The sequence below is a fragment of the Larus michahellis genome, chromosome Z (genome assembly GCF_964199755.1).
Source record: "Larus michahellis chromosome Z, bLarMic1.1, whole genome shotgun sequence".
NCBI lineage: Eukaryota > Metazoa > Chordata > Aves > Charadriiformes > Laridae > Larus > Larus michahellis.
The window spans coordinates 87251595-87273296 of NC_133930.1; the positions used below are offsets into that span (position 1 = coordinate 87251595).

General features: G+C 51.0%; 1 protein-coding gene across 1 annotated transcript in view; it reads right to left on the minus strand.

Annotated features, from left to right (window-relative positions):
- The window catches only part of PAX5 (paired box 5), a 136760-nt gene that overhangs the window by 46048 nt on the left and 69010 nt on the right, over nt 1–21702 (minus strand). Inside the window, exon 7 of the mRNA XM_074569347.1 lies at nt 16180–16309. Within this exon, the coding sequence (XP_074425448.1) occupies nt 16180–16309 (130 nt within the window). The remainder of the gene's footprint in view (nt 1–16179; nt 16310–21702) is intronic.

Sequence of the window (21702 nt, forward strand, 5' to 3'; positions counted from 1 at the left end):
ACCATGGAGCTCCCTGAAGAGCATCCAAGGACAGTGGTGGCCACCGCTGCCTGCTGCCGCCCGGTACCGCTGCCGCCAGGAGTGGGGCAGCTGCTATCAGGGGGACACCGGGCTGTGACACGGGCTTGCTGGCCACCAGCACAAAATGTCCAGGCGGGTACAGGCATTGCTTCAGAGCATCTACAGCGAGGAGCAGCAGGCAGGGCAGCCCACCTCCTCCTCCCAGCCCAACAGCTTGGGAGACACTGTCCCCAGGTCTGAGGGGGTGCATGGGGGCCTGGGAAGGGTCCCAGAAGCCGAGCAAGCCTGTGCTGGCAAGACACAGAGCCCCAGGTCGCTGCCACAACCCGCCGGGCTGGGGTGGTGCTGGTGGGGAAGAGTCTTGGTGGTCCCCCTGGAGCTAGGTTCGGGAGAGCCAGCGGGAGGCCTGGCACCAGCCCCGGGGGGGTACCGAGGCCAGGCACCAGGGGAAAGAGGAGGATGTGGGTTTCCAGTCACCTTGCGAAGGACAGCAGTGACATCCAGAGGGCTTTTGGGAGCAGTGAGAGCAGGAGGAGAAGACCATGAGCCCTGCACACCTGCCTGGGTGCGAATCCCAAGCTGGACCCTGGAGACCCTTCACCAACTCTCATCCCAAAGAGTGACAATATGCCAGCGGGTGGCATCGCCCCCCAGGGCCACGGCATGTGGCATCATCCCTGGGGCCATGGCACGACCAGGCCAGCAGCACCCCGTGGCGGTGGGGCACCGGGGGCTGCCAAAGCTCAATGAGACACCAGATGACCCGGGGTTTCACCATCCCACCCGCTCCCCACCCAGGTGAGCCCTGGGAGCACTGACACGGGCCGGCATGACCCAGCGCATCCAGGCAGGGGAAGATGGGAGGATACTGGCAATCAGATATTCAGCTTGTTAGGTAAGCACAGAGATGGGGAAAAAAAAAGCCAACAGCTTCCACCAGTCTGTTTTGTGGAGACATTAAACCCATGCTGAAATCTTCCATGTCGCAAGAATCAATATTTATGATCTGCATCTGGAATTAATCTGAGATGGAGACATTTCCAATCTAAGGATCATTGCTAATGTAATCAGCAGTTTTCTGCCCCTCACAGGAAAAATATTTACACCCTAGATTTTAACATCTTAATTAGGGCTCAACAAAGTTCAGATCGACAACCCAAGTGTGATTTTTCTGGTATTTCAATAATGCTATTTTTATCCTGGAATAAGATGAAAAGCTGAAATCAGGCATTTTACCTGGATTCTATGTGATGGAAAAAGTGACACTTTGGAAATGTTGAGATACTTGGGTTTCAGTATTTTTCTGTCAAAATATTTTTAATTGTCAAGATTCAAATACGTCATTCTCTTTGGTGGAAAGAACCCAAAACACCTAATTTGAAATCACATTAAGGCAAAATTGCATTTTTCATCTGCCCGTGAAACAGCAGGACCAAGTTCCTGTTTCCAAGTCCCGTCTCTCTCCCAGCTGCCCGGTGGGTAGAGAGCATCTCCCGCAGCGTGGTCAAATGTAGGGCTCAACTGAAGTACCAGGTTGTTCAGGAAACAGAAAACACATGGATTACTTTACGGAAAGTGTCAGGAACCCCCTTGGCCGCTTCTCCCATCCAAAGCGGGTGTCCGCTCTCTCCCCGATGCCAACACCGCCATTTGTGCTGACGCCGGTTTGGCTGGGGCCCACGGGCTGGACTCGGCCAAGCTGCCACACAGGCCAGGATCCAGGTCTGCCTGGACCCCGGCACCAGGCAGTCGTCCCGGGACAGGAAAGCTTTGCCAAACAATGGCAGCATCAGCCATAGGAGGCAGCACCGCATTACTCCTGCCTGCAAAAACTACAGGTGCCCCATCTCATTACACTAGGATCACTAAAACACAGTAAAAAATGCAATTAGGATATCTAGATATTAACCAACATGTCTTTTTGAGGGCTCTTGCACACAAAAAGCAGAAAATAGGATCTTGCTCCCAAGCCAAGGTGGGAGATACCCCTTCCGCCACCTTCAAGCGGGACCAGAGCATCCCCACCAGCGCGGCACCAGCACCAGGGGATGCTGCGGTGGTGCCCAGGCTGGGCCCTGGGACGTCTCCACCCACCCAAGAGCTTGCCCGGTCCCGGTGAGATGCCCTGGGCTTGCCCAGCCATTGGGCATCACCTTCATCCTGGGAGCTCTCAGTGCAACTCCCCCAGCCCGCTCCCCTCCAAGGACTGCAGCTGAGGATGATGATTCGGGAGGAAAAAGGGGGGTGGGAGAGTGGCCAGAGGAGGTCCCCAGCCCACGGTGCCCGTCATGGCGTCAGGATTTATAACTGCATTAAATGGCATGACAGTCGGCCACGATAAATCAGCTCCCCTTCTTCCCAAATCACAGACAATAAAAGCTTTGGCAGTGAAAGTCATTCATCATCATAAAGACTTGAGACATTCCAGCCATCAATTTCACTCACATCCTTAATACACTGGAGAGGAGTGGTCGAGTTTTAGGGGGAAAAAAAGAGAGGGAGAGAAGAAAGGGAAAAATAATTAAAAGAAAACATGAAGAAAGACTGGACAGGAATAATTACAAAGGTCAGAGAAAGGAGTCCCTTCAGGACAGCACTTTTGACGACAGGGGCAGTGCTGCCCTGCTCTTGGCGGGGGGTGATGCTGAGCAAAGCTGGGGGCATCCCTGACAGCCCGGGGGCTCCGCGGGGGAAGCAGAGGCCGGGACCGTGTCCCAGAGCGGGGCCAGAATGCCATGCTGCCTCCCCACCCCAGTCCAGCCCAGCATCCCTGCCGGCTGCCACCCCCGGGTCCCCGCCGCCTGCGACACCCTGGGGCTGCCAAGGTGCCAGGCCCAAGGGGCCGAGCCCGGGGACAGGCACCGCTGCCCAGCGCAGGCCGGCCATGGCGGGAGCAGAGCTGCTGGGGTGGCTGGCACGGCGGACGGGTCCGTTCTCAGGAGACAAAGGGAGATGAGACTCGCAGGATGAGGCCAGCGCCGGTGGTGGACCGGGGGTGAAGGGCAGCACAGGGCACCACACAGTGGTCCCCACCAGGGCCCACAGGGCCACCTCCTGCTCCTCACCTGCCACTACCTTACTGTGGGCTTACTGAGCCCACACCATGCTCCAAGGCACTGACGAGTCCACTTGACCAGCGCTCCGGTACCAAAGCCACCATTCGTAACACCCCCCCACAGAGTCACTGAGCTATCGAACCATGTCACAGAAGGGCCCACCAATATCCCACTCATATCTTAGGAACTTAAGAGCTTCTTCCATTAAAACCTGGGCTGACAAGACCTGCAGGTGGTGAATGGACAGAGTATGGACAAAATTTGTCTGCTGAGCAGTAAACCACCCAACACAGCCTGCAGCACTCCCGTCCCTGACCCTGGTAAGCAACAGCGAACCCTTCTACACTGGACAAGGGTGCAATGAGCCATGAGGTGGTGATCCCACCTCTCCACGTCCCCCCAGGAACTGAGGCATCTCCTGTGGACCTGTGCAACCTCGCAGCGAGAGGCCACAACAGCTGCCCGCACCTCCCGTGCGCCGGCGCAGCAGCTGGTCTCGGCAACGCCAAGCTCATGGTGCAGATGTTTGACTGCAGAGTCAGTCAGAGAGAGCTGCCTGGTGGAAAAGGACCTGGGGTCGCTGGTCAACAGCCGGCTGGATAAGAGCCAGCAGTGTGCCCAGGCAGCCAAGAAAGCCAACAGCATCCTGGCCTGCATCAGGGACAGTGTGGCCAGCAGGACTGGGGCAGTGACCGTCCCCCTGTCTGCAGCACAAGTCTTGTGAGGAGCGGCTGAGGGAGCTGGGGGTGTTCAGCCTGGAGAGAAGGAGGCTGAGGGGAGACCTCCGTGAAAGGAGGGGATAGCCAGGGGGGGTCGGGCTCTTCTCCCAAGGAACAGGCCATGGGACAAGAGGAAACAGCCTCAACTTGTGCCAGGGGAGGTTTAGGATGGATATTGGGAACAATTTCTTCACTCAAAGGGTTATCAAGCGTTGGAAGAGGCTGCCCAGGAACAGGCTGTGCCAGCACAGGGCCAAGCCAGACCAGGAGACATTTGGGTCTGACGGTTGCAGCTGGTGAAGGCAGCACTAGGACCACGGGAACAGCTAACGGACCTGTTCAAGACTGCATCAGTGCCTGGGAACAGTTTGTGTCCATATTCCAATAACTATTCCAATATTAACAAGGGCAGATGGAGCAAAACCAAGCCCTTTTTTTAGCACCAAAAACCAGATTTGCTGGCAAAGGGAATCTCATCCACATCCCCCAGTATCACACACCTCTTACAGACTTTGCTTCCCACCACGCTCTTCCAAACCCTCCCCGCTCCTGCAGATCCTCAAGCCCCAAAGGTCCAGGACCAGTCTCCCCACAGAGGACGCTCAACTCTGGGGAGGCCACCAGGTCTGGACCCACACCTGTCAGAAACAAAACCTCCTGGGAAGGGGATAACCCACACGTGTCCCCTCTTTACAGGGATACTGCTGATGCACAAGCCTTTCTTTAGAAGTTAACGCTCAAAAAAGGTACAGTGTCATCACAGGGCTGAGCTGAAGGAATTTTGACTGTTGCAAAGCATGTATGATGTAAAGAAGGAAAACTCCAGTGGGACCCCGATACTCCTTTCATGTCCTCACTGAATTCACTTTTCTGCCACATCTATGTGAAAATCACAAGTCAGGTGTCAAGTCCGTGGCAGCACAGGCAGTCCCTGTCCCTGTTGATTCTCACGGGATTTCCACAAGCGATATTCCTCACTGTTGGTAAATGTGCCAGTTTCATCAAGCAGCTCAAAAAAAAAAATAAAACTCCATCAAGTTGTATTTTGAAGAAATGCCAGTGACGTTTTCTTTTTTCCACTGCATTTTGCTTTTTGCATTTTCTTTTTTTTTTCATCACAGTTAAAAATTTTTATGAGAAATGACATCAAAATCTGGAATTCACACATTTTTGGCCTGACGGAATACAAAGTCAAAAAGAAACAATGGTCCATTACTAAAAAAAAGCCCCAAATGGGTTTATAAAATCTCTGTTCATAGATAACACAGTGTTTCCCAGGGCCAGAACTACAGGAAGAGCTCTTTCAAAGAAGACAGAAGGGAAAATAAGCAAGAGCTTTCTTTCCTACTCTGCAACAGAAGATGCTCTCCTTCTCCCAAAATGTGCTGCAACACCATTAAAACACCTGGATCCTTTGGCTTTCTCTCCCCTGGCTCAGCGATGGGCACTTTTGGCAGACCGCAACTGGGAACAGCCAGGAGCCGTTGGTGGCACGGAGCTGTTGGAGCACTCACCTGGTCCCGGCTCTGCACCGACACCATCTCTGCTGGCCTCCCACAGACCATGGCTCGAAGCTGGGGAGCCCGTCCCCTTGAGTTGCGCCGGGCTCCGAGGAGCCAAGCCCTTCGGGAAGTGCCCAGCAGGCTCTGTGCCCATCCAGTGTTGGAACACTTCACAGTCCGCAGCTTTTCTTTCCTGAGTCCTCCCATGTGTTTTGTTTTTTTTAAAAAAGGCACATTCCCATTTCTAGGTGATGGTATGACCGTGCAAGTTGATGGCAGATGCCCCCGTGGCATGCTGTCCACCGCCCAGCGGTGCACATAGCCCTCGAATTGTCTCTGCTTAACCATTCCCTCTACTTCCCAAACTGCTGGTCTCATTGTCCCCTGGGTAAATACATGGAATCTCCCAAATGGTCGAGTATCAGATGAGAATTAAGTCATATTTGGTCAACTAAGGCCACCTATCATCAGTCATATCATCAGTGGTGTAGGGAGCTTGGAGATGTCTTCAACCACTGCCATCAAAACAATTACCTTGTCCTAGAAACGACATCTGTAGCCTGACTCAGACTACCACTAGACTTTATTTTTGTGCCGTGCATACACACAGACGCCAATTTGTCCCCCTCCCCACCTGGAAATACCATTTTGGAGGCTTGCACAGACACTCTCAGGTGTTTTGGTAGTGTTGCAGGCCAAAAAAAGCAATTTAGGAAGCATTTATGCTAGCTGGAGTGTTTTCCTTTCTATTTTTTTTTTTATTATTATTTCCAATTTGGAGATCTATGACAGATTTACAGCTTTTCTGTGGCAGCGAGAAATGCTGTCTGTGGACGGAATCAGCTGTTGATGCCCTGAAGCCAGCCCTGCCGCAGCGGTGGCACGGTGTGGATCAGCATCCCCAGGACCCGGACACCAGTGGAGGAGCCGTGGCTGGAGCCAGCCGGGCATTTCCCACCTGCTCGTGCGGAGCCGTTTGGATGCCCAGCCTTTGTCAGGGCATTTCAGAGCGGGGCGGGCACGGAGGAGGCTGCTCGGGGTGTCTGCAGAACAAGCCCCAGCCCCACCACAATCAGGACCAGTGCAGACACACCAGAACCCTCTTGTCTTAATCCTCCTGCCATGGCTGTTCCATTTAAAATTGTATTTATTATCCATACCACAGCGGTATCGGGGGCAGGGGGAAACAGATTTAATTAATTAGAGATTGCAAAATCCTTAAGTAAAAGATGCTATGTAAATGCAAATTGTTATTATACATGCTTTGCACCAAAACATGTTTACCATAGTTAAATTCAACATTTAAATCCACAGCCAAACTCCCAACAGAGTGATGCTGTACATCATCAAAAGAGGCAGTTAATAGCCTGGGTCTTAGTGGGGTACAAGTGCCCTCGTTTGCTTTCTCAAATGCGCTTGTTTCTTTTTTAATGGCAAGATAAGAATTCATAAAAATGGAAAAAATTCAACAGTGTTTCAGTTAGACTCTGTCCTGTCATTAAAAATGACACTTCTGTTTTTCAGATTGGCTGCCTTTCCACAGGAGTTTATGTGGCCTTTTTTCAAGTCTTTAACATGACAGGCCCTATTGGGAGTGACGAATAGATTATTGGAAAATGCATCTGCACTTTTATCTATTAAATGTACAGACTAAGCTGTAAATCTAGCATTATGCTGCACTAGAAACCATCTACCAACACCGATTTGCACTTCAAAACAGTCCCACAGAAATTAAAGTATAATTTGGTGATAATATAAAAGGACACTGATCAACATTTCGTCATAGAGACAGATTATATGACCAAAACAAGATGGCCTCAGAAGACTTTTTATTATTGCTATTACAATTGACCACAAAAAATATTAAAAAAACATTTTTTCAGAAAAAAAAAGGTAATTGCAACAAAACTAAACCTTTTCTTTACTTTCTTCCAAGCTGTGTTGATTTTAGGTGAAAAAAAAAAAAAGAAAAAAGAAAAAAAAGGAAGAAAGAATTGTGAAAATGTTTCATTGTTCTTACTTTCGAGAGTTGGATGGCAATATAGACATTGTTCCCTTTGAAACTACTTTTCATCAAAAAACTGCAAATATTTTTTTAATTCGAAATCAAAATAATTGGAATCCTTTTATTCAGCTAGTGAGAACACAGCTGTAAAACTGTCACTTACCAACATTTCAGCAAACATCAGCTGGATAACGACTCCCTCCAGGACCCTCACGCGACCCACCTTCCCCTCCGCGGGGCAGGTCCATCCCACCCACGCAGGTCCGGCTTCAGCTACCTCAACAGTCACTGGAAAGAAACAGGCACCCTCTGACGAGGACCTCTAACTTCATATCCAAAAATCCATGGGGTAAGTCACCTCCTGCAGGTGCTTTCTCCTTTATACCTGGAGACCTTGCTACAGGGATGACCAGCCACTGACCTCCTAAACGGTGAGAAATTAGTGAAAAGAGTTCCTCTGACAGGTCATTCTCAAAATGCAAAGTAGCAAATTCATTTAAGGCGTTTCCTAATGAAACCAGGCTCTACCACTGTGGTCAGTAAAACCTGGGCTTAGACCTAAATGCACAACAATAAACAGACTACAACTGCAGAATCAACTACATACAAGGTTTGGGGGCTGATTTTTCTTTTTTACCACAGTAACATACAAATTAAAATAAATGTCCTCTTTCCCTCCCAGGAATCACCAACAGCAGACTTCACAATGCATTTCCCAGAATTACTAAAAGGAGTTTGGCACTTTACGTTAATGAAATATTGACCCTGTACCATATTTTTGCATCTCTAAAGCAGTAGTTGTCTTCCCTGTGAACATCAGGTGTGCAAGAAAGAGTGAAAAATCCTATTTCACTATGTATTCCACCAAGGCACATATTGGAAGCTTTGTTTTTGCTTCTAAGCTTCACATTATTGTTTCCATTTGACGCAAAAAGTGCTTAGTTGTCTCAGATCATCATCATCAGAAACGGGTCATGAAGGGCACATCAAATAAGGGCTTGAGGCCCTTTCTTGGCTCCTTCCAGCACCGTCTCCAGAGAGCACACCGGTGTTGAAGAAAGAAGAGCATCGTTTATCAGTTAAACTTCCGCCTTTAGCTTGGCAATAGCAAAGAGAAGGAAACCTTGGAAAGATGCAGTGACTCAGTTCTGATGTGGGATGTGCACTCGGAGTCCAGCCAAGACATGGTGAAGAAGCCAGCACCTCCTTCAGGGCCCACCCGGACCTTCACCAGAGGGTTCAGCCCATCACCATTTCCCATCTTACCTATCCACATTGACTAAACACCCTACCCAGAAGTACACGTCTCACCACACACCACTCTGCAGCTTCTTACTACGAGAAAACTCTTGATTTCTCTGGTGTACCCCCAAGACACCCAGTTTCCAAAGCCATAAAAAGAAATAGGCCAGATTCCAAGCTGCTTAGACAACCCCAATGTCCCCTCTTCTCCAGAGAGGCAGAGCCCTTACGGTGTTCGTTGGAGAGCTTAGGTCAGGTTAAGAATCCCCGGGAAAGGTTTTGAGCGCTGGTATCTTTTGCTGGGTGAGTTGAGAGCCAGGGATGAGGAAGAATAGAAAAAAAGGGATAAGGAAAACAAAAACCGCCAAAACCACACAAAACAAACAAGTGAAAGGAAAACATCTACCTTTTCTTCCGTGATTTGTTGTATCTAAAGAATGTTCCTTTAAACACAGGTACAGACAGAGCAAAATAAATGGGTGAGAAAGCTTCTGCACCCACCTTTCCAGCACATCCCAGCAGAGGCAGACCCTCAGAAGGTACCAGTGGTACCCTCACCCTCCATGAACTGGGCATGATCCCACCAGAGAGACAATGACTCCTACCCAGCAACATGGAAGCCCTGTGCCTATCACAGAAACACAGAGTAGCTGAGGTTAGAAAGCAACTCTGGAGACCGTCCAGCCCAGCTCTTGCTCAGAGCAGGGTCACCTAAAGCAGCCTGCCCAGGACCATGTCAAATCCAGTTCTGAGCATCTCCAAGGACAGACACTCCACAGCCTCTCTGAGCAACCTGTGCCAGCATTTGACCACTCTCACAGCAGAAAGGTTTTTTTCTCATGTGCAAGAGGAATTTCCCTTGTCTCCATTTGTGCCCATGGCCTCCTGCCCGGGCACCACCGAGAAGAGCCTGCTTGCATTTGCTTTGCTCAGCCCCACCAAGTATTGACCCACACGGGTAAGGCTCCCTCTGCAAGCCTCCCCTTCCTCAGTGCAAACACTCCCAGCCCTAGCAGGTCACACCATCACCACTTCCAAGCTTGCACACGGAGTTTCTGGCCCCCCCTGCATCCTCCTGCACAAAGTGCTGTGTCTGCCAGTCCTGTTGCTTGCATAGGAGCCCTCCTCAGCATTGGCTCAAAAACTGCCTGACCCTCCCTAATCGGCAGGAGACTGAAGCTCAGGAGGATCATGATCAAGTGTGCTATGAGACCCCCTAACTTAGGTTACGCAAAAAGTAGATGTCTAGTCCTAACTGCATGCCTAAACTCTAGTCTGGAGAGAGGAACGCATCTCCAGACTCCTCCACCCAAAGGCTGGTGTCTAGGGTTGTTCAGATGAATCCTCCATCCATAGGCTGAGAAGGATTCATTGCTTCTTCTGAAGGTGATCTGCATCCTACATGGCACTCGCTTTCCTATAAAAAATCAAGAAGTTCTTTCAGATTGCACTGAGCTAAATATTATCAGTGTTTAATCCTGGCAAGAGATCAGTCTGGGAGTTCAGAGGAGCAGCTCTTTTCTGCCTTGCTGTTGAAGGCATCATAATCCACACTGTCTGCAAACACTGAACCGCCCAGGGACGATTCATTTTGGCAAGGTTTCCAGTCCAACTGCCTTGTCACCGTCTCATGCGTAGCTTCAGAAGTGACCAACAATATCTGCCATGCAACAAAACACGGCAAAACTGTGGTTCATAAATTGCAGTCAAAGCATGATAGGATGAACGAAAAAGGATGAAGCGTCAGGCAACACAATTCTTCTACGAGACTGCGCACTCCCAAGGAAAAATATGATGAGAGCAGCCAGCGGAGGACTTTACATTACAGCAGTACAGCAGCAAGGAATGGCTTGTCTTTTGGCGTGCATTTATCCAATTTTAGTCATTTCATTTCCTAACTACAAAAATTTGACAAAATATGCAGGAATATGGAAGGTTAAGCATATCCCTGTTACCTGCATTAGCCACAGTCCGGTGACACCTATGAAGAAATAACTACCCGGCATAATACACTACATCTAAGGTGCTGGATGCACCCACACTAATGAAAAAGCCAAGCTGGTCTTCCCAGGAGTGGAGGAGTCTATTCAGCCAGAAGCATCGACCCTGCTCGCTCTGTGTTCAGTTCAGCTTGAAGTCTGGGATCAGACATGTCTGGTGGCCAAGTCCACCAGCGCAAGCCACAGCAGACACTCTAAGCTGACTGCCACTGAGAATGTCTCTCCTTCTCCATCCCTCCAAATGATGAACGGACTCTACTCCTGGTTTTGTTCTGTTTCTTCTTGCTTATTCTGATGTGCATACAAACTGTGCAGGAAAGCCACTGCACTTGGCTCTACAGGACCGTTGTCTCCAAGGCTGACCCCACACAGGAGCACACAAGGTAACACTCCTTCCATGGTTACAAGGCTGGGTGCAGAGGATCAGGAATCCTGTCCATATGTGGCAGAGTCTCATCTGTCCCTGCATGGGTCTGTAAGCTGTGAAATGTCCTGCAGCCGCCTCAGTAGAGCTGCCTCAGGACATGCTTGTCAGGATGGAAGCCAGCAGGTCCGAGTGGGACCCGGCAGCGACCAGGAAGAGCAGGCAAGCAAAAGGTGATGGAGATGTCCCAGCATGGGAGAAGACTCAGGGGAGACCGTGCTCTCTACAGCTCCCTGAAAGGAGGGTGTAGCCAGGGGGGTCGGGCTCTTCTCCCAAGGAACAGGCGATGGGACAAGAGGAAACGGCCTCAAGTTGCGCCAGGGGAGGTTTAGGATGGATATTGGGAAAAATATCTTCACGGAAAGGGTTGTCAAGCATTGGAAGAGGCTGCCCAGGGCAGTGGTGGAGTCGCCATCCCTGGAGGGATTTAAGAGAGGGGCAGGCATGGTGCTGAGGGACATGGGGTAGTGGTAACTTGTCAGTGTTGGCTTAATGGTTGAACTTGATGATCTTAAAGGGCTCTTCTCGCCAAAATGATTCTACAATTCTATGATTCTAAGATCAGGCTCCCCCATTCCAACATCTGCTGGAGGAGCAAGACCGATGCCCACTGCCAACACTGTGCTCTGCGCTCCTTCTTTCAACAGCGTGACACAGAGTTGGCGTCAGACCCTGCTGCAGTGGAAGGGTCTCCTCTGCCTCAGGTGAGACCGACAGTCGCTCCCAGCCCCGCTAATGCGAGCTGATCCTGCAGCCTGCATGTCCCACCATCTGCCCCCGGCGCTGCGCCACAGAGACACGCCGAGGTGTCAGCACGGCTCTGTCCTCTCAAAGTGATACCGACCACGCTGAAATCAGCAAGCCGGCGCAGGGAAAATGCATCTGCAGGTAATTAGTAACAATCACGGGCTGCTTGGAAACTGCTGACTACAGCAGTAATGAGCTGGGCACATGTCATTGGCTTGTAAATGGAGAGAGAGCTTATGGACTGTGGCAGCAAGCAGTAAGGGAAGGGTTTTTTTTTTTTAAACTTAATATTTAATGTGGCATAAAAACGATGGAGAGAAATCGAGTGGTTCTCTAACCAGAGGTTTGGCTGGTGGTCCATAACACAACGGAGCTGGCAGATGAAGCAGTACTGAGAACTGTCACTAAATTTTTCCTTAGACATATTCTAGCAGAAAGTGCTGGCATGAATGCCAATGTTTAAGTAATCTTTTCATCTCCAAAAAGTATCCCAAATGTTTTGATCTACCAGCTTGTTAAGAAATCTTACATTTTCTGCCAGCAGATGACAGAGGATCTTTTGCAACTCAACCCTCGACACTGCTTTGCTGCCCACATCACATCCCAGCAACAAGAACAATGAAAGACGGTGCTCATAATTCACTTAGGACCTCCATTCTCAGCTTCATTTGCATTAAATTCTTTTATGATCTGTCTTACAGACTTAAGACTGACAAAATGAACTAGACTTAGATCTCTTCACCAATGGCAGCCCAGAAAGTCTCCAGACTTTCTCATAGAAACTGATTAAGTTCGAACGGCAAATACCAGCTATTGAAAGGACATTAGTGTTCTCAGCTCAAACCCCTGTATATCATATTTCAAGTTCTTTAACCCCAGAAATGCAGCTTTCCAGCCCCACTCCCACTGATAGCCCTGCTCACTGCTGAAGACTCACGCAATCGCACGTTCACAGCTCTGCTTCACACCCACCACAAGAGTTCCTGATACACACAACATTTCCCACCAACAGACTCCTCTGGATGCTACAACTCAGTTGCCAGAGTTTTAAGCAGCTTTTGGTCTCATGACGGTGAAGCTGTTACAAAAGTGTCTACAGCCTCTCAAGCCATTACCACCACCAGACACAGAGTCTGGACATTTTGTGGAGCTTTATCCAGCCACCCCTCACTTTTACAGCTAAAAACCACACTACCTAGCATGACTGAAACAAGTTGTACCCCGATGCTTTCAGTGCTTGGGCACATCGCAAAGAGCCTGGCTGGAACGAGGAAGTGTGGAAACATGCAAAAAAGGGTGAAAAAATTAAACTTTCTGCGTCTCAAGAAAAGACTGGAACTCAGGTTCACCATTCCTCCTCCAATGAGGAGCAGTTTGCAGGAGAAATGCCATCACAGGCCTGTGAGGCTCAAGCTCTTGCTGGCCAGACAAGGGGCCGAGGTCCAGGACCTGGCTCCGGCAGGACGTCTCTCGCGAGTCTATTCCTGACCACCAAAGCGGGGCTGACACAAAGCTAACCTTCTTCCAGGTGTTCCCTGCCTTATCTACCACCTAAATCCAACCATCCACCCCAGCTCCAGCTCAGGAACACTAAAACACTGAATTTTACCATAGCTTTGGTCAGACCACAGACAACAAAAAAGCTCCCAGAAGGCAGAGCACATGGTGTCTTAGCAAATGTCTGTTGGATCTCGCACGCACAACCACCCCGGTGTATCATTGCCCAGGTCCTTGTAATTTTCAGTGATACCTACGACAGATGAAAGGCCAGTAACAATATGCTTTTGATTACAAATGAAAAACAATCCCTAAATGCGTCTTCTCTTCTGAATCCCCTGTCTCACCAGGGAAACGGGGTGGAAAAAGAGGCATTACTCAAAAAGTGAGTTAATTGTTGGGAGAAAATGGAGAAGTCTGTCCAGAGCTGTGCTAAGAAATACATCACCAAATCTGCTGTCACTTGGATGCCTTGCACATTACGAAGTATGGCTTGCTGCTTAAATCCTTCTGCCCCAGACAGTCCGTACGTCCCTTCATCTCCGAAGGAAAGACTCAGGCGGAGCACTGCTCAGGCGTACGGTACATCCCCAGATACAGGGCTCAGATCGTGCCAGGGGCTTCTGGGCGCTCCCAGAGCACAGGCAGCACAAAATGGGTGTTAGGAAAGGAAAAGGAAGGGTAACAGACAATCCTCTCCGAAAATTATCAGAAGGCATAGGTTTTAAAGGGGTTTGATATGCTTGTGTAAATCTAAGTTTTATGAATGCAGGTGTTAGAAAACTCTACAACAATATTAAATTAAAGATATAAATACCTACTGCCTTGTAAAACGTGTTCTGTTATAGCTCTCACCCTGTCACGTTTAAGACCAATGGCAGTTTTTTTCTAGGTTTGCTACTCATAAAGCCTGCTCCGTGCTTTTGATGAGAACTAGTAAATTTAACATTTGGAACTTCTGCTCAAGTGTAGCTAATGTCACAGGGAGAACCCACGCGAGACCTGTAACAAGCTCCGCAGCGTCATGTCTCCAGCCAGTTTTGCTCTAACACACACGACCAGTCAGTTCGCCCAGCTCTAAGGAAGGAGCAACCCAAGAAGCACAAGTGCTTAAACCAGCATAAAAGAACAAGTGCTGGTGAAGTATTGAATCAAACAGCTTTTGGCTGAGTCTGATTTTGACCAAGTGCAGATCCTGGATAGGCAGATCCTTGGAAGATGACAGAAGCGAGGAAGCATCTCAGCTTCTCTCTCATCTTGCCTTCCTTTCACTCCTTGATAATGCAGCTCAAGACACAGCTCCCAGCGGTTCCCATCCCACGCTGCCAGCTGCGGATGCTCCCCAGTGGGAGAGCCCCAGACAGCAATGCCCACAGCACCCGAGGTGCTGCTGTTCATCAGCAGAGCACAAATGCCTCTACGAGGGCACCAGGCTTGTCACGGGGGCAGGGACTCAGACGAGCAAGAGAGAAACACCCAGAAAACGAACGAAGGGCAAGAGGACACCTGTGATGGGCCAAGGCAGCCTGGGTCTTTTGCAATGAGCAGCACTTCAGGCCTCAAAGAAAGAGGCAAGGAGCTCTGCAGCAAACAATTACAGAATAATTTGCCTTAGGAGACATTTCTTTTTAACTTTCATAGGCTGTATGGGGGGCTTATGGCCCCAAACATGACGGTTCATGTTCCTTCTTTTATATTCCTTTTAGATTCCTTCTACTCTGTGATTCTATGATTCTATAAATATATCTATACCTACACTCTCTCTCCCTACCTGTCATAAGCCACGCATGTCCAGAAGTCCCTCTTTCTGTCCATCCATCCAACCCTAGACATGTTTCTTACCTATGAGTCTGCCTCTCGAAACACCCACCCGGTACCAGACACTTATTTCAAGAAGTCTCTCCCCTCCCACTTCAAGGTAAACATGGATTTCCTTACAGTTTGTGAAACACTCTAATTTCTTTTGAATACTCCTAAACTTTTGGCAATAGTAGCCAAATATTGATGCCATATTGGGTTAAAACAATTTTGTAACAACATTCATTTTCAAAACTGCTCTCCTGATAGATGAGACTGCAGTGCTTTCAAGATATGATAATTCTATGCTAAAAAAAGTATCACCTTCCGTTTTAGCAACAAAATAAACAAGTAAATCCAATCTTGGGCAAAACTGAGAAAATTCAATGATGAAATCTGCATGGGTTAGACACAAGGGCAGAAGTAACACACAGCGGTAGCATGCATAGGACACACAGAGCCTTAAGTTTTAAAATCCCTTTTTTCTGATTCCCACAATTCCTTCGGGACACAATTTCATCGTTTTCTTACCATTTGAGCAACCTCCTTCCAAGCGATGTGGTCATTCCCAAAACTAGGTGCCCAAAGCACTTATCAAATTCTAGCTGTTCCTTAGCTCCCGCGCTATGCCAGCTGCACAAATGCAGATGATGCTGCATTCCTTCCTTGAAAAAGCAACCTTTGCTTTTCATTAAAACGCTCAGCCCTAGTGCACAATCACAATTCCAGAAATGGTATAAAACACGTGCATTTGTAGGAATCAAAGGAATCCAAAATTCAGGCTAGTTTGAACGGTCATAAAAAACCCGTCCAGCCAAACATGCCAGGCGCCTTTATGAAAAATGAGTGATGAAGCCCAAAAGCAGAGGCAGGTGTTCTGCTTTTTGGTTACATGCTGGTGCGCAGGACACAGGTTTGGGGTGGAGGCCCATATCCCTTCCTGGACCAGAGGGATGGATGCTTCACCCGTTGGCTCCAAGCAAACACTCGTGATGTGTCCCAGCCACGCACCTGACTTTCAACAGAGCTGCTACGAAATCGCGCTGAAAAAGAGACTCTTGGAGCAAATGACTCCACATTCCACAACTCCTCCATAACGGGCATCACCCCGCAATGTGCACACACACACACAGAGTCCACAGCACTTATGGGCGCTGGAGATGGCTTACCTGTGACGATAGGGTATGACTGAGGCCCGGGAACGCTGGCTCCCAAATCTGCAGAAGTAGGGCTGGTTATGTTGGCCTTCATGTCGTCTAATCCTCCAGCTAACGATGCCATGGCTGAGTACTCAGTTGCCTGCAAAATGAAACAAAAGGCATTTTAGCGATAATAAATTTACTGCTCAAGACCTACTGCCTATGTGACAAAAAGTAGATGCAAAACAGAACTCAAAAATCCTTTGTTCGGTCAGTTTTGAAGGCAATACCCATTTACACAGGGCCGTTAAGCATTCAAAGTGCTCAATAAGTGTGTCTGTGCTCAACACCGATGTTCTCGGAGAACATCAAAATGGGCTTGCTTTATAAAACCAAAGCCAAACTCATCCATATGTAACAAGGTGTCCCTTAAAGAGGAAATTTTGTAGAGTAGCTGGGGCTGTTAACTGCTGAGGGAAAGTTATTTGCTTGTTAGAGGAAAATGTTTGTGCCAGTTAACCCAAACTCTACTTATTCCGGTGGTGGCACTTGACAAGACACACATTAATGAGCAGGTGGGAACGGGGTGTCCCGTTTCCCCCCTTTTCTCACGAACGCTGCATTTCCTCATCATCTCACAAGAAATAAAGTGCACATAAATAGAAATGTTTGCTTGATGGATGGATCTGTAGACAACTCTTTCTAAATACAAATTATTTTAAAACAAATCGCCTGACTGGTGTAAGGGTGCCCTCTCATCTCATGGGAATTTTTTAATCTCATTAGTCGAAGCTATGGTAAATGAGCACAGGTCCTCAAAAATTGTATTTCTTATGTCCTATAACCCTATAAATTTCCATACAGCTATGTCAATATACAGCAGGTGATACTTCCACATACGTGGCAGAAAGCTTATCTTCATTTGCCTTTTTCCATGATTTCTGATTGTCAGGATCATTCACACAAAACGGGCAAGTTTCCTTTCAACATTCTCCCTTCCCTGTTGCTATTTGCACTTAAAGTTTTAATCCCGTCTTTGTGAGATTGTAATCACGCCTGCCGCAACTGGAGGATGACGACGTCCAGTGAAGAACAGCAACAGGAACAGACAAACTGAACAACAACCACTCCAAGGCTGATCCCCGCCGTATTTCTGCAGACTAAGTCACTGCAGAAGCTGTGCAGAGCTGAAGCCACGTTGGGGAACCCAGGACCCCGTGATTTTTTTTGAGTGACCAAGTGAAAAAGTTAACTTTCCTGGTTTTTAAGGAGACAAAAGCTGATCTGAGTGAAAACGTCTTTCTCCCTCCTGCAAGTTTCTTGGAAGTGACCAAGAACCCAGCACACGATCTGGTATCTGCCATGAGCTCTGCACTTCGGGTCAGATCTATCTGTGTCTCTGTTGCTCAGTTCTCACTCAAACAGAAGTTAATTTCCATGGACAGCCCCCCATTAGCAGGTCTGTGTTACTACGCACGTTTCCTCCGAGGATGCCATCTGCGCGAGGCACGAGTACACCCTGTCACCTTGAAGGATCTCCCACACAAACCTCCTGCAGACGAGCGTGACATACGCTTTCTGCCAGTGACCAGCTGCTGCCCACCCCGTCCCCATCCCTTCACCCGTCCCATGGATCAGCACTACAGGGTCCTCTGGACCGAGGGATTCTCAGCAAAGACCCGTCTCCTATGTTCATCACGAGCCTTTGAGTTAAACTTGTCCTGTTCCTCAGCCCTTTCAGCTTATTCCTCCTCCGACACCCTCCATGCCCTCACGTTTCTCTTGCCTTCATGCTCCCAGCCCCTTTCTTCTACCAACGCTGCCTCAAAGACACACACTCCCACAACTCTGCTTCAGCCCCACTTCTGCACCTCGGGGAGGGCGGCCCCTGAGCACCCCTCCTCTGAGGAGAACACCAGCGATGGTCCCAGCCTTTCTCCTTCCTCCAAGTGCAACCAAAGCTCCTTCTCCTCATTCCACATCCTACTAAGATGCATTTTCCAGCCTTTCCCCACCACTCCACGCCATCCCACATCTGCAAGCCCCCTTCCCCCTGCACTGGGTGCGTGTGGTGGCACTGTTGGGTTTTTTGTTCCCCAAACAGCTGGACCCCTGTGGAGACGTCCGGGAGCTGGTGATATATGAGCGGTGCAGGATGGGGCTGCAACACAGCAGAGGAAAAAGCTGTCCTTGTGCGCTACTGCTTGGTATTTGTGATGTCTGGAGAAGAGCACGCACCAGTCCGTGGGTGAGGATGCGGTGTTTCACCCCAGCTGCTCTAGGAAAGCCGTAACCGCATGGCATCCAGACTAGAAGATCTCTTTGGATCTTCCTGCAGCTCAGTGACCCTCTGCTCCCCATGGTCAGGGTGTGAACATGGGTTCCAGACCCCAAAGGACAAACCGGCCACTGGTCACTGGGGAGGCAGCATCCCACTGTGCCACAGGCTGGGACACTGGCAGGGCTGGGCAGGGGGGGCACAGCCGAACCCCTCTGCCAAAAGTGGCTCCTGGGGCTGCTGCTCCTCACACAAGCCCAACTGGGAACAGTCCAAGCCCTCGCCCACAAACCCCAGAGACAGGAGTCCGGAGATGGCTGCAGATACCGATGCACGGCATCTTTATGCCCTGCTGGGGTCCGAGCAATGGGCCCAGGGGGAATCACAGAACAACAGGGGTTGGAAGGGACCTCTGGAGATCATCCAGTCCAACCCCTGCCAGAGCAGGGTCACCCAGAGCAGGTGGCACAGGAACGCGTCCAGGTGGGTTTGGAATATCTCCAGGGATGGAGATACCACCTCCACCACCTCTCTGGGCAGCCTGTGCCAGGGCTCTGCCACCCTCACAGGAAAGAAGTTCCTCCTCATGTTTAGGTGGAACTTCCTATGCTCAAGTTTGTGCCCGTCACCTCTTGTCCTGTCGCTGGGCAGCACTGAAAAGAGCCTGGCCCCATCCTCCTGACAAGTATTTATAAGCATTGGTAAGATCCCCCCTCAGTCTTCTTGTCTCCAGCCTGAAAAGACCCCAAATCCCTCAGCCTTTCATGAAGCACAGCCACATCTCACCTCTGAACCATAAAGGTGTGGAAGCACCACATCCACCAACGGCGAGCTTGGCCCTTCAGGCTCAGAGGGGCTGAGCAGTTTCCACATCAGAAGCCAGCAGCTATCAGGGTGTAGCACACCTGTCCGGGGAGGGGATGGTGGCACCCCACGCTCATCCACGTCACCCACCACAGGGAGATGGAGCGATGCACAGGGGCACAGCCCCGCCGTGGGCAGCAGGACCACTGCACACCACAGGACCACTCCAGCAGACCGGAGAGACCAGGAGCATTCCAGCTGCCCAGTACGGTGTGGAGGGAGAGCCATGGGTGGGCAGAGCTGCTGCCGGGCTCCAGGAGATGGAGCCATCGGAGGAAACGGAGACTCGGGGTCCCTCATAGCTTTCCATCCCAGGAGCTGCAGACAGGAGCTGCGCCTCTTTCGCGGTGGCCCAGCAACTTTTCCCAGGGGCAAGAATAGAGGGATTTTCAGGGATTTTCATGCCACTTCCCTGTTCCTGTGGCAAAACTCTGCCCACATCCCTTCTCACGGCCAACAGTGATCAGCCACCAGCAGCCACAGCGACCACGCACTGCCCACCATCGCTGCTCCTGGCACCCGGGCAGTGAGAGCGTGGGCCGAGGCAGGGCCCCTCAGGCTGCTGACCCCCCGCCACCTTGCAGGGTCCTGGAGGAGGAGTGACCCCTGTGTCACACCCCCCTGCAGCCACCGCTCCCCCCACCGAGCAGCAGCACCTGCGCCGCGGCCGCCAGCCTTGCGCGGAGGGAGCTGCGGGCAGAGGAGGAGGCAACACCACGGCCCACAGCGGCCGGGATGCTACAGGGAGGTGAGGGTCAGAAGGAGGAACCTTCTGGCCCCCACGGAGCCAGGGGTGGGGAGCAGAAGAGCCTCCACCCCCAAGCCCACCACAGTGCTGCCTGCAGCCCCCTCACCCTCGTGCCCGGCCGGGGGATGATGGCCCCACCAGTGACGGGCTCCAGAGCCCCCCCTCTTGCTGCCCCCCCCAGCAGGGCTCATCCTTCCAGACACCCTGTCCAGAGGGAAGAAACCCCGGGGGGAGCCGTGCTTGTGGAGCAGCCCCTCACCCAGGATCCCCATCAGGACCCTCCTGCTGACCTGCCCAGCCGCTCGGGGACAGCACAAGGGTCTCAGATGTGGCTGCTCCACTGGCGAGCCGGCACTGCCGCTGGCACGGAACAGCCCGGAATGGCCGGGTACGGCCAGGGGTCCCTCCACACGCAGCAGGAAGCCCGACCTGCTGCTCGGTAGGTGCAAAAGCAAGAGTCGGGTGTTCAGTACCCTGGAAATTACCTGAAAAATGACTGCCTGCGGTTGTACCACGCACTGTCTCATCAGCATGGAGCACCACTGCCATAGCATGGAGGAGAGAAAACACAGACACGTGAAACGAGGAAAATATAAAAGGAGAGACCGAGCAGGACAAACCGAAAGGCGGGGCGAGGCAGGGTCTCGTGCTCCCCCTGCCCCATCCCGCTCTGCTCGGTGGGGTGGCGTGGGGTGGTCTCTGGCGCCTGTGGGCAGCAGATCACCCCCTTGCGCGGGCCGTGGGGTCCTGCCCCACCAGTCCCCCCTGCAGAGCACACACCGGGAGATTTCTTCGCATACACCTCCCCTGCAAAAGGTTCAGTTCTAGGTATGACCCCCCAGGGAGGGGGAGGTGATGGGCAGATGGAGGGAGGAGGGTGCAGGAGCATTTTGGTACCATTTTGAAACCATTTCCACGGTGCGCCGGACGCTCTGCCGCCTCCTGCGGCACTACAGTGACACACCGAGACAGCCCATCACCGCCTCCACCCTGCACTTCTCCTGCAGAAGATGCCTGAGTGCAGCCCACCGAAAGGTGAACCCGCCCTACACGTACAGCAGTTTTCTCTCTGAGATTTACCTGGAATTTTTTTCCCAAAGTGGCTGGCAAAGATGGAGGCACAGTGGGGAACACCACCACTCCCTGAAACGGCCTGGTTCTGGGGTGCTGGCGTGGGGAACTCGGGGAGGTCCCATGGGCCGGGATGAGACAAATGCATCCCCCTCCTGTCCTGGCCCTTTTCGTGGGTGCAGACCCCAAACCGCTCCAAGCAAAGACAGAAAAGAGATGTCTGCTGCGCAGGGTGAGCGACCATCGCAAGGAGCCAGCCGGTGCCCACCAGGACTCGCACGTGTCAGTTTTTGCATCTGTTTGGTTTTCCAAACCACCTGCAAAACACTCAGCAGGCACGAAGTGATGCCTCCCCTCGCATCGGATGCTCAGGAGGCAGCAGTGGCAGCAGCAGGATGGGCTCGGACCCTCGGAGCAACGTGCCAGCGTGGGGGGTCTGGGAGGTGGCCATGCTCTTGCAGTTCATACCACCTCCCCCTGCCCACGCCAGCCCGGGCAGCAGGACGGCCGCACCGCAGCAAGCTGCCAAAAACAATGCTTCTCCTCAATTAACCCAGCCAGACATTAATTGGAGGTCACCAAAAGACGCAGT